At 52.8% G+C, this 12,498-nt stretch overlaps 1 protein-coding gene across 1 annotated transcript; it reads left to right on the top strand.

Annotated features, from left to right (window-relative positions):
- Window positions 1–3,551: 3,551 nt before the first annotated feature.
- On the top strand, window positions 3,552–6,382 carry LOC134146205 (C-signal-like). The gene is made up of 6 exons (XM_062586482.1): window positions 3,552–3,698; window positions 4,193–4,244; window positions 4,664–4,851; window positions 5,206–5,364; window positions 5,751–5,870; window positions 6,173–6,382. The coding sequence occupies exons 1-6, from the start codon at window positions 3,552–3,554 to the stop codon at window positions 6,284–6,286; spliced, it is 780 nt and encodes a 259-aa protein (XP_062442466.1). The 3' UTR covers window positions 6,287–6,382.
- Window positions 6,383–12,498: the final 6,116 nt, after the last annotated feature.

Here is a 12,498-nt window from a genome sequence, read left to right as displayed (position 1 = left end):
GTATCTTTCAATTACAAGAAAGTTTTAAAAAGAAAAGGGAACAGGCTCAATGATTTCAGCCTGTACCTCCAGAAGTACAAGCGCATAATTTACAGTCAGGGTTTTCTCAAAATTCTATATTGATACCTAAGTGGAAAGGACCGTTTCAAGTTCTAACAACTTAAACAGCTGTTAAAGTTTGGGGCAAAGGTCCACGGATCCATTATTCTAGAGTTAAGAAGGCTCCTCTTAAACTTAAGATAAGAAGAAACTATTATGGACCTCTGGGGTTTACTTCCATTACTATTGGTTGCTGCTAGTCAAGCTTGGAAAACCTTACGTTGAGACCAAAATTTATATTTGATCCTAGCTCAAAATACCACTCAAATATTACACAAGAATGATTGCTGCATATGTACACAAATGCCCCAAAGCAGTAATCAACAGTGAGTATCCTTAGCTGGAATAGTTTTAAATGACTCACACACACACACACACACACACACACACAAAAAAAAAAAAAAAAAAAAAAAAAAAGAAGAAGAAGAAGAAGAAAGGAAAACAGAGTGGAATCATACAAGTAATTGGACTATCATCTCTGGTCCACTCACACATTTAAGTCTTTCTGTGGTCTGGTGGGATGAAAATGATACATCCTGTATAACTGTAAACGAAGGGTTTTATTATGACCCAGATTATGGCAATTGCAATAATGATGTATATATAGTAGAAGAAATCAGTCAGACTGTTACGAGTGAACTTGGTGATGTTGCAGGGGTGTTAACTCCACAGAGTTTAGGAGGTATTAGTTGTGCAGAAATGAGGCTTGTAAAGTCTTACCTCCTTGGTAGATAGGTACTTGTACGTTAGGGGTGATATTCCCCAGAATTAGGATAATATCTGAGCTGCAGGGAGTAGGATGGGTGACAACACCTACAGGAAGAGAAAGAAGAGCGGTACCTCCCAATCCGCTATCATTTCAATCTACAGCTTTCCATTCATTTGTTAGATGGTTCATCCCCTGGCTGGGAGTTAGTGAATTAGAGAAAGCTATAGTGAATACATCGGCAGTCATGGAAAGGAATGGAAATGCCACCTCAGATGCAATAAATACCTCACAAAAAGAGGTAACGGAGATTTCAAAGGTTGAATTGCAAAACAGAATGGCTTTTGATATGATGTCAGCCTCCCGTGGAGGAGTATGTGCTGTTGTGAACTCTAGCTGTTGAACATACATTGATGAGACAAGGAGAATAAATGTAGACCTTGGAATAATAAAACAACAAGTAGGTATATTACAGCAAGTGCAAAAAGATAGTAGCTCCCTAGGATCTGAAGAAATTTGGCACAAATTAACTTCATGGTTTACCAAATTGGAACTGGTTGAAGAAATTATTTTTGCTAATTCTTTTTATTATAACTATATGTGTAATTGCTTGTATAATGATTCAATGCCGAAATTGTTGTTCTAACCTTTGCCTTAGCTATAGCAAACCGATATAATGAGGGTAATAGCTGGCTAGCTATAAGTCCTCAAAAGAAAAGGAGGGATTGATACTGACCCTCAAGGAGCAGGATGGTTCCTCCTGTGTGGAGGCAATGCTGACAACTATATTGAGTTTGACAAGATGAAGGAACTTCATCGTATCCTGTCCTTGAGTAGAATAGATAGAGGAATTTCTGCTGGCTGTAACATTTTTCAGACAATTAAGTATTGTGCAACTGGGCCAAGAGTGAATAAAGCATGCATGAGAAATAATAAGTTCAACTAAAGGACACAGTGAGGAAGACTATCGACGACCACCAGAGGACCCTAGAAGACCACCTGAGGGGAGGAATGTCCATGCATCAAAGACATCTACATATGATAATGAAGTTCTAGGGTAAGTAATGAATATGTTGATGAATTCCTGGAAAAATGATGAATATGTATGCAGTAGTTGTATTTAATCTCTAAAGCTAGATGCCTTGGCACGCACATGAGGTGGAGAGATCCCCTGCGCGTCTGGCACTGTCATGATAAAGAATGCCTGCTTTCTGACACTTCAAAATTGAGTCTTAGAGAGTTTGATTTGCCGACTTACGGTAACAACTGCAGTTTACTAAACTTACTGGAGCAGCAAGTTTCCTCCATTCCTCATGTCCCAATCAGGACAGCCAAAGGGTCCGCTATTTCCAGATGAAAAGTCACCACCCAGCCCTAAGCTGTAGGGTTCGGGAAAGTGCAGTAGAGTTCGGAAAGCCTATCGGAGATTCCCATAAACATAACAGCAGCAGCAATGGCACCTATAACTAAGCTTCACCGCTGCCTTATTAGAATTGTTAGTGAAAGAAAAATCAATCTTCAGCTGCTTACAAGCAGCTTACAAGAAGCCCTTGGCTGAGGAACTTTGGTGAGATTCAGACCTCAGGAGTCTGGACCAGAGAACCGTCCATGGGCTTGGAAAAAGAGGAACGGCTTTATGCACTGTCCGAGATAGCTAAAAATGGCTTATAGTTCCCCATAGATCCATCAGGAGGTTTAGAGACATGGCATAAATGCCAACACATTTATTACGACACGATAGATTAAAGATACTAAAGGTAATTCAGTCATGCACCCATTCCCCAGGCTAACAAAGAAGAGCATAATTCCATAAGAAACACTAGAACCGCCCTTTGTGCAAACACGAAGCTGGGTGTGAACACAACGGAGCTTTCATTAATCCTTAGCAGAGGTGTGGTTGCATTTGCGTGGAAAGTTGACTCGAGTTGTGCCTAGCTTGGTAACACAGAAAGCCCCTGTAAGTGAAATGTGGCTGTCTGTGCTCATGAGTGAAAGGCATACAGTCCCACACTGCACGTCCTGGCTGTAAAGCCTGGACCAAGCTATTGGGCAGCACACTGGTGGCAGGATCCGGCTCCACTAGTGCCAGTGCAGAGCTGTCTGCACCTAGCTCCTATGGGCGTGGTGGACAGGGGGGCTTTGACGAAGGTGCTTATCCTTGCAGAAAGACAACCGAGGGCCCGTGAGTCCTCCTGCAACCCCAGCAGAAGGGCTGCTCCACTCAGGACTGCTTCCACAGTATGCTTTTGTGGGACAATCTGGGATGGCACATCTACTTGGAAGACAGGGGAGAGCAGAGCAGCCTCCTGCAGTTCCATCTGAGGGGTTCTGAAAACCAGCAGAAGGGGAATGCGTTCAACCTCCGACTGGTGTTGTATGGGAAAGACACAGAAATGCTGTGAAGTTGTCAGGCCCACCTGAGCCATGGGGCACCCTGCATCCCTTCCAATGGCTGCTCCCTCCCTCCTCCCTCAGCACGCCTTCTCCTGGGCAGATTGCCCCATTGCTCCTGCTTCACGGGGTCAAGCTGCAGGCAGCTCAGAAGCCACGTGACTTTTGCCCTTTGGAGAGATGAGGGCTGGTGCCCAGGCAGGAACTGGGTCCTAGAGAGCTGGAGAGACTGTACCTAGAGCGAAGTCTTTGCGCAAGCCTGAGTGGGTGGGGGTGGCAGTCGAAGAGGCTGTAAGAAGCATTAGGGAAGTGAGTGAGCTAGGCAAGCTAGAGCAGAGGCAGGAGGAGCAGCAGCATGGCAGGGCTTTGTGTCCACTCTGCTCTGGTCACTGGGGCCAATCGAGGAATCGGCCTGGGAATTGTCAAGCAGCTCCTGCAGATGTCAAACCCACCCGAGTGGGTCTTTGCAGCCTGCCGGGACCCCAAGGGAGAGCGAGCACAGGTGAGGCTCAGCGGAGCTGACTTTGCTGGGGGGTGGAAGCACAGGCCATCACGTGCTGCCCGGGGGGCATGTTTGGGCCAGGAGAAGATTTGTAAGGGCTCAGATGGGAAGCTGCAACCCTGCACCGCAGTTGCCAGGGCACAGGGCAGCCCAGCTGGCACGGCCGCGCGACGAGCTGCGCATGGGGTGTGCAGAGAGGCTAGGGCTCCTGGAGGACAGGCAGGGAGCTCCTGGCACAGCCTGGCACTCATCTCCTCAAGGGCTAGAGGGAAAGGCTTGAGTCTGCAACAGGAGGGCAGAGGGTGAAGTAGTGGCATGCGACGTGTGCAGGAGGCACGGAGCCCTGTCCGGCTGGAGCAGGGCACCCAGGGTAGGGTGCTGGGCATGGGGCAGTGCAGGGACAGCGCAGGAGTGACAGTGGCTGTGCCTGGGACAGGCTGAGAGCTGACGTCTGCCCAGGTGTCCCTGCCTCTCTGTTGTGCCCTCTCTTGCAGGAGTTACAGCATTTGGCCTCCAAGCACGCCAACCTGGTCATCATCCCGCTTGGTAGGTGCTCCTGGCTGTGCCCCAAGGGTGAGGGGCCCTTCCCAGGCTCCCCTCGTTAACCAGCACTGTCTGCTCCCACAGCCCAGCCACTCACCTGGCATGCTGTGCACACCGCAGCAACCCAGTGAGAGGTGGGAGCCGTGCCAACAGTCCCAGCACGTAGTGGGGGAAGCAGGCCCACTGCTGTCACTCCTGCCCACAGCCTGTCTCCAGCCATGCCGGAGACTCCTGCCTTCCTGCCTGGCAGGGAGTGGCCCTGCGCTCCTCTCTCCTCTGGGCCCCCCTTTCTCCCATGTGCCCTGATTCCTGCCCCAGCACATCCCTGAGGGCACATGGGGCTCCTGTGCCCTCGCATCAGGCCATCATGCGAGGCACAAAGGGGAAGCAGCCACTTACCTCGCTCTGTGTTGGCCCTGTAGAAGTCACTGACCCCACCAGCATCCAGGCAGCTGCAGGCAGAGTCAGGGAGCACCTGAAGGACTCTGGGCTGAACCTCCTCATCAACAACGCTGGCATTATAAAACCAAGCTCTTTGGAAACTGAGACTGTGGAGAACATGTCCCAGGTGTATGCCACCAACACGATTGGGCCCCTGCTGGTGAGCCAGGTGAGAACCCCCACCTGTGGCTTTGCAGCTCTGCTCCAGAGAACATTGCTTCCCCTTGGCTCCAGCTCCTGGAGCTGGGAGATCCCAGGCAGGTGGGAAGGGCTGAAGGGAAGGGCCTGCTCTCTGCTCCAGAGCCCAGTGGGCTCTCGTCCTGACAACAGCCTTGCATTCTCCAGCTCAGATGGGGAGTGCAAGGAGTCATGGGTCAGTGCCAAGGAGCAGGAACCTTGTGGTCTGAGGCTATGAGAGCAGGAATATGCTCACTGATTTGGTGCTGACGTGATGCAGTGTGGAAGGAGCAGCTAGAAACTCCTGAAGTGCATCCGCACAGGCCCTTCTTTCCTCTCGTTGCAGGCATTCCTGCCCTTGCTGAAGAAGGCTGCCCAGGGAAGCTCGAGCTCTGAGCTGAGCTGCAGCAAGGCAGCCATCATCAACATGTCCAGCTATGGTGGCTCCATAGAGGAAGTCCATGCATGGGAATATGTGCAATGTATCTCATACCGCTGCAGCAAGGTACTGCCATGCTGTGCTGGCACACCGTGAGCCCGGACAATATTTTCTCTCCCAAACACCCTCCAAGTCCTCTTGTGACTCCCCTGCCTCCCTCCCTCCTTCCCTCCTGACATCTCTCTCCACTTGCAACAGTTCTTGGGAGTCCCTTTCTCCCTCTCATGGCACTCGCCTCCTTCCTGTCCATGTCAGGAGATGCTGTATGCCACTTCCCAGCCTCATTCTCTGCTGTGCTGAGTGGCTGTGCCTGGAGACTGTGGCAGCACTGTGTGTCGCAGGGAGCTCTGCTTGCCTGCCCTCCTCTGCCCCTGCCTTGGGGTCTGCACATGTTCCCTAGGGGAGGGCACTGTTGTCCTCCCCATGGTGATCCTTGTGGTGCCTCCTTGCAGGCTGCTCTGAACATGCTCACCAAGTGCCAGTCCTTGGGGTACCGGCAACACGGCATCCTCTGCGCTGCTCTCCACCCTGGCTGGGTGCAAACGGACATGGGGAGCTCAGCAGGACACAAGGTAGGATTTTTCTGGGGCAGGCCCAGAAGAACCTCATTGTTCAGGAACCCAGAGCGTCCTGTGTACCAAACATCCTGAGAGCTGCCGGGCTCCAGTGGAGCTGTGTGGACAATGCTCGGAGCTTGTCGTACAGGAGGGAAGGAGATGGCAGGCAGGGAGCCTTCCTGCAAAGTGCTGCTGTCTCCTCACTTCACTCACCCCAGGGAGCCATGGGCTCAGGGAGGCGCTGGCCAAAGCAGGAGCCTGCTCTGACCCTTAGAAGGCCTTGGGCACAAAGTTGTGTTTCTCCTCTGTCCCTGCAGCCCCCACTGACGGTGGACGTGAGCGTACAAGGAATGCTGAATGTGCTCTGCTCCCTCTCCGAGAAGGACACGGGGACTTTCCTGGACTGGGAAGGGAAAGCACTGCCCTGGTGAGACGCCAGCCCAGCGTCATGCCCGGATCCTGGCAGCAGGTCCCTTTGCTGCGCTGCGCTGTGCCGTGCCCATGTCCTCAATAAACCCATGTCCATGAGCAGCAGTGCTGCCGTGTCCATCTGTGACTGCAACCGGATGTGTGTGTGGGGTATGAACTTGCAGAGGGCAGCCTTCTTCCTACACAGGACTCGTTAGCGTTTTGTGTAGCAGTGCCACCAGGCTAGCTCTCCTGACTCATGGCTGTGCATGGGGATCCCCATGAGTGACGGCCTGTGGGTTCCGTGGGAAGGTAACCGTGCTCTGGAAACATGGTCTCCAGGAAGCAAATTATCCCGGGGCAGGTGTCCCAGGCTGGTGCCTGTCTCTGAGGAGCTGGGTCACCCCAGGGGCTGTGGGGCCCACATGGGTGCTGAGGGAAGGCAGCACAGGGCTGGCAAAGACCCTGAGCAGCAGTCGGGCTCCCTATCCCCAGCTGGCTGTGCTCAGGTGCCACGTGGACACCACTCCAGCCTGGGATAGCTCAGTGGGGCTGGGGAGTCACGGGAACTCATGCACCCTCTTTTGCAGCTGGGGCTGCAAAAGAGGGTTGCTCTACAGCAAACTGTGTCCTGCCTCCTGCATCCTCTGCCACGGGTCCGGAGCCCACCGGGAACTCCTGGTCCCAGCGACGCAAGGTGGGACGCAAGGCACTCGCACAGGCAAGGGGCAGTGCAAGGAGAGCTGGTCTTCAGGCTCAGCCAGAAGCTACCAACCCATCAGGGAGCTCAGGGTGGCATGTCCTGTCCCTGTCTGGATGCTCTGCGGATGCAGCTCACCCAGGACGTGGAGGCTGCTAGCTGAGGCGAGGGCTGCGGAATGGTGCCCGGGGCATGCCCAGCTGGACAAGGCTCCTGCAGGGAACAGGGGAGCTCTAGCCTGAGGACAGTGACCCCCAGCCCCTGGGAGGGCAGGAGGCAGGCTCAGTGCGCGTGAGGCCGCCTGCTTCAGAGAGGGACGGAGCACATGCCCCAGGCATTGCTGGCAGCATGCATGTCGAGGGTGGAGAAGGGCTCCCAGCATGTCCCTGGGGGTCGCCAGCGGGTTGGGCTGTGGATGCGTGGGGACATGGCAGGTCAGCTGGGTCCTCGCACTTCCCCTGGGGCCAGCTCCACACTGACAGCCCAGGGCCAGTGAGACTTGGCCCCATGGTGACAGCCTGGGGCCAATGGGGAGTGGTCCCCACTCCTGCCCGCAGGCCCCAAATGCACCCCAGGGGTGCCTGAGCAGAGGAGTGAGATGCTTCCAGGCACTGCTTCTGACTCCAGGCCTCCATCAGCAAGGCTGTGAGACGCACCTGGGCCCCGTCCGGGCCAGAAGGGGCTGAGTGGCCACGTGTCTGTGCCAAATGCATGGCCTGGGGTGCTGCTGCTCCCTTTTCCCCTACCTGTAGCAGGGAAGGGTGGTCATGGGAGCCCTTTTCCCACCCCTTACTGCTCTGATGGGTGGGTTGGGGCCTGGATATCCGTGCAGCCGGCACACCACAGCTTGTGGCCTGCTTGCTGCTGGCTCTGGTCCAGGATATTGTCCTGGCAGCCGGTGTCATCACACAACATCCTCTCTTGTGATACTCTTTCCCCATGGTACCACACCTGCTGCCATGGCACAGCTACTGCCCTGTAATCACACCTGCAGCTCTTCTGCCAAGGGCAGCACATCTCTCATGGTATCTTGTCTGTCATGAAACACTTCAGTCAAGGTAGCATGTGCACTGCAACAGCAGATACAGCATGGCACCTATTTGTCATGCGGGGTTTTACAGTGGTGACGTATCCATTACAACGGCACATCTGCCACAATACGCCATGTCTCACAGCAGGGCTCTGCTGGGGGCTGCACACCTCTTGCAATAGCACATCTATCCTAGTGTTTCATCATCATGAATCTTGTCCCTCAGGCCAGCACACCAATCCTCTTGGTACTCCCCAGGCTTTTGAGACGCTCTCTTCTCCTGAGATGTATCACAAATGGCATGTGTTCTGCATCTACCCGTCTGTCACAGTGTGCGGCAGCAGCCGGAAGCCCTTGTGCTCGATGCCCTCAGATGATCCAACTGATCTTGGCTCTCTGGGTGCCCTTTGTCATTTCCCCCACTCCCCTCCCTGCTATTCTTTCCTGGACCCAGCGTTGGCAGGACTGCCCATGGCCTATGGCCCCTGCTCCCTTGCCCCACCGGAGCAGCTCCAGACCTTCCACCTCTGCGTGTGTAGAGAGACAGACTTCAGAGGCTGGCTCTAGGGCTTCAGGACTGAAGTGCTGCTGTCCTCCCCAAGAGGTGGGGTTATGGCGGCATACGGAGGAATGGGCGGACCCAGCCCCCTTCCCTGCGACACCACAGTATCTTCCAGGTCCCCATGTCAGTCTCCACCGAGCCGGGATGGATCACTGTGCACAAGATCCCCTTGTCCTTGAACTCTGCAGCCATGCCCCTTCTCACTACATCCTGTGCAGCCTGGAAGAGGCGTCATCTTGCCAGCATGACTCAGAGGAGTGGACGGATGTTGGGGTGCCTGTAGGCAGGAGTGGTGGTATTCGCTAGCCAGAAACTGTGTGTGGCCGGGAAATGGGACTTTACCCTGCAGTAAAGCATTGGGCACAACCACCCCAAAAAGCTCTGTTCCGGATGCTGCTGATCCCAGGGCTGGTAGTCTCTGTGCTTGCGCTGGGAGAACCAGGCAGAGGCTGGATGTCCTGGGGCAGGTGTGTGTATGTGGGGGGGGGTCCCATGGGCTCCCCTTCGTGGGCACTGTACACGGGGCCATCAGAGCAGCCCCTGCACATCCTCTGGCACCCCATCTTGTTGCTGGCATGGGACGGTACATGGGGGCCTCTAGCATCCCAAGGTGCAGGCCAGCACATCCCCTCACATGTCACCTTGCTGGAATGGTACAGGTACATGGGGGCCTCCAGCATCCTGAGCCACAGCCTGATGGAGCCCACTTTGGTGGACATGCTGATGATCACAGCCCAGCTGCAGCTCAGCCCATCCTTTCCTGGCCCTCTGCTGCCTTCGCCAAGAAGGGCAGAAAATTCCTGACACAAAGACTCTGTTAAGACACTCTGTTAAGTGCTCTGTTAAGACACGACAAACCCCGAGTTGAGAACTGTCCTGAAGGTCCCTGACCCAGACTACCCGCGGGAAGATGGACGGACACCCTAGGCAGAAGGGCAGTGGATGGCTAAGATGCCCCATGGATGGGCCAGCTCCCCTCAGCTCCAGTGTTTCCCAGGGCCAGACAGTACCAGTACAGCCAGCACGGGGCAGGCAGGAGCTCCAGCTGCGGAGCAGTGAAGCATGGCTGGGGCTGGCCTGAGCTGCTTCTCGGCCTCCCTGTCCCTTAGGGTGGGCAGGGGAGCCCTGAAGCCCATGCTCTTGCTCCCCATCAGTCTGGCTCAGTCCAGAGCGTGAGGATCCGTTCTGTGGAGGGGGACCATCCAGGTACCTAATTCACCGGCAGCAGTGTGCCATGTGAACAGCTACGTGGCTGTTGACCAGGTTCAGGCCTTGGCCCTGCAAAGGAGACTCAAGAGCCTCCAGAGCCAGTCAGGTCGGGGCAAGGTAACTCTGTCGGGCACAAGGTCCAGTTTTATCCTGTTCCCAACAAGCAGGACAGCAGTCTCAAATGAAGTGTAAAGAGTCACAATAAAATTATGTGATAGGCAAAGGGAAAAGGCAGGAGCTGACGCATGACCTCAGGGATGGACCCAGCAAGATACCTGCAGGCAGAAGTGCTTGGAGTAGTTGCTTAGCTCAGTCCCTCAGTGAGGCAGCATGCAAGGGGATGGGAGTGCATGAACAGCAGAGAGGTGATGCGCAGACTGTGCAGGGTCCACTTCCTTCTGCAAGAAGGCCAATGCTGGTGGTTTGCTCTGCAGGTCTTTTGTGGGACGCCCTGGGATGGGACATCTCCTTGGAAGACAGGGGAGGAGCAGAGCAACCTCCTGCAGTTCCATCTGAAGGACTCTGGAAACCAGCAGAAGGGGAATGCGTTCAACCTCTGACTGGTGTTGTATGGAAAGACACAGAAATGCTGTGAAACTGTCAGGCCCACCTGAGCCATAGGGCACCCTACATCCCTTCCAATGGCTGCTCCCTCCTCCCTCTTCCCTCAGCACACCTTCTCCTGGACACAGTGATTTTAAAATTTTAATGGTATTTTAGACTATAACACCTCATTACAATTAATGCTGTTTCTGAGAAGGGAACAAAATGGGATGAAGTAAGGTGTAAAGGTATGTTCTTTACGTGAAGACAACATCGGTGAGTGGCAGAAACAGTGGGGGATTAATTTAGCCCCGACTGAACCCCTGATTTTGGCCCTAGAAAAAGATAAACATGAAAAGGAAAAGGGAAAAAGACTGATGGAACGGCCGGCTTGTCAAAAGAGCGCACAGTTACGTTACGTTATACCAGCAAGATTGGCTGCTTGCAACAAAAGATGGTAATCCAGTGCAACGGTGGCCACTGCAAGGGATTTTTGATCAGGAGAATTAACTTCTCTGCTGTATCGTCTAGAAGACAGGTTTCCAACTCAAATGAATTACTGCTATGTTTGGGATAACTGGGTTTGGGTGTGGGAGCAATTGAGCCAAGAGGGGAGGGAGGAAGGGGACCCCACCAAAGGTGATGTTTATATGGGCAGAAACTTGCACCCAAACCGTGCTCCAAAATGTCTGCTCCATTTCACATGCCAGACAATCTACCTGTCGTTCCTTCTCCTTCTCCTCCTACCCCTACCTGCTGGACTCTATCCTATGGTCTCTAACATGCTGACTAATTCGCCTGCTTTACAGTCAGGGGAATGGGAAGGGCCAGCTTCCCTGCTGCTGTGCTGCATGTGGTAACCAACCAGCCCTGGAGCCCTGGCTAGGCTCCCCTAGCTTTCTGGGGAAGGAAAATGCTGAGGTGAAGGAAGGACGCTGAGCGGTGTGCCCAGCTGTTTTCTAACATATGCACAGGATTCAGTCCAAGCTGGGGAGATACCCAGATTCTTTGGGGTAATTATTCTAACTAGATAACCTAGATAAAATAGTTAATAAGGATGCAGAACTAGCTCAGCAGGCCAGAGGGAAAAGAAATTCCTGATTGGCAAATGATCCAAACTGGGATTATAACAATGCAGGAGATGGAGCCATATGCCAAACAGGACTCCAAAATTTAGCAGAGCCAATGAGGATATATGGCAAGGTAAGAGTAAATTGGACTAAAGTACAGGAATGTAGACAGCAGCTAGACAAACATCCTAGCGACTCTGGGGAGGCTTTGGCAAGCCCTGCTAAAATATGGGGGAATGACCCCATGAAACTTCAATGATGCGCTTGCAACTAGTGTTTTTGTAGATCAAGCAGCCCCCGACACATGAAAGTATTTTTAAAGAACATACGCCAGGCTGGCAAAGGGAAACTTTACAAAAGATTTTAAGTAGTGGCTCTAGTAGGGACTTTGTAAGTGAAAGAAAGGGATTGAGGAGGAGAAAGGCCAAGCCTGGGGTTCTCGTCGAGACCAGGAAGCAAGGGAAGAAGTTGAGACAGAGCGAAAGAAGAGAGTGTTGCTATCGTGGGAATTTAAAACACTTGCAGTGGGAATGCCCCCTTCAGCCATGAGGCCTGACTAGGGAAGGAAATTACCAGCGCAAAGAGTTAGTGCGTGAAAGAAATCATTCACAATGACTACAGGCGGGAGATTCTGACAGCTCTTGGGGGAGATAAGATCTAGGGGATTTTTAGTTCTGTGAGGCATCCACTTGGATCAGAAGGGATATATAATAGGAAAAGCGGAGGGACAAGAAGTTGAATTTTTAGTGGATATGGGAGCCGTGTTATCTCCTTTAAATTTTACCCTAAAAGGATTTGAAACCAAAGATAGGGTATTAAGACATGGAATCACTGGAGAAGAAAGCAAAAGAGAGAAAAAGCTTAAGTGAACTCCGATTAGTAACAATAGGAAACAAAAGTGTATGGGGGAGATTTGCATTAGCTGAAGTATCTCCAGCACGTGTCCTGGGAAGAGATCTTCTGCAAACCCTGGATGTCGAATTGGTGTTTATCACCCAGTGAAACGGGTTCAATAATTACGGGGATGAGTGTGATTAAACCTAAGGTCCGAACCCCAGGGTGAAAGTACCCAAAGTGTTAAATGGAGTAAAAACCAGTACGGATGTTGACTTACCAGCTTC

This window comes from Rhea pennata, chromosome 13 (genome assembly GCF_028389875.1).
Source record: "Rhea pennata isolate bPtePen1 chromosome 13, bPtePen1.pri, whole genome shotgun sequence".
In the NCBI taxonomy this organism is placed as follows: Eukaryota; Metazoa; Chordata; class Aves; order Rheiformes; family Rheidae; genus Rhea; species Rhea pennata.
The sequence above is the reverse complement of the archived record's forward strand: the minus strand, read 5'-3'. Positions and strand labels throughout refer to the sequence as shown.

Coding starts and splice junctions, on each gene's coding strand:
- LOC134146205 (XM_062586482.1), top strand. CDS start 3,552: ATGGCAGGGCTTTGTGTCCACTCTGCTCTGGTCACTGGGGCCAATCGA. Junction 5,365..5,750: donor TCTCATACCGCTGCAGCAAG/GTACTGCCATGC, acceptor GCCTCCTTGCAG/GCTGCTCTGAACATGCTCAC. Junction 5,871..6,172: donor GGAGCTCAGCAGGACACAAG/GTAGGATTTTTC, acceptor CTGTCCCTGCAG/CCCCCACTGACGGTGGACGT.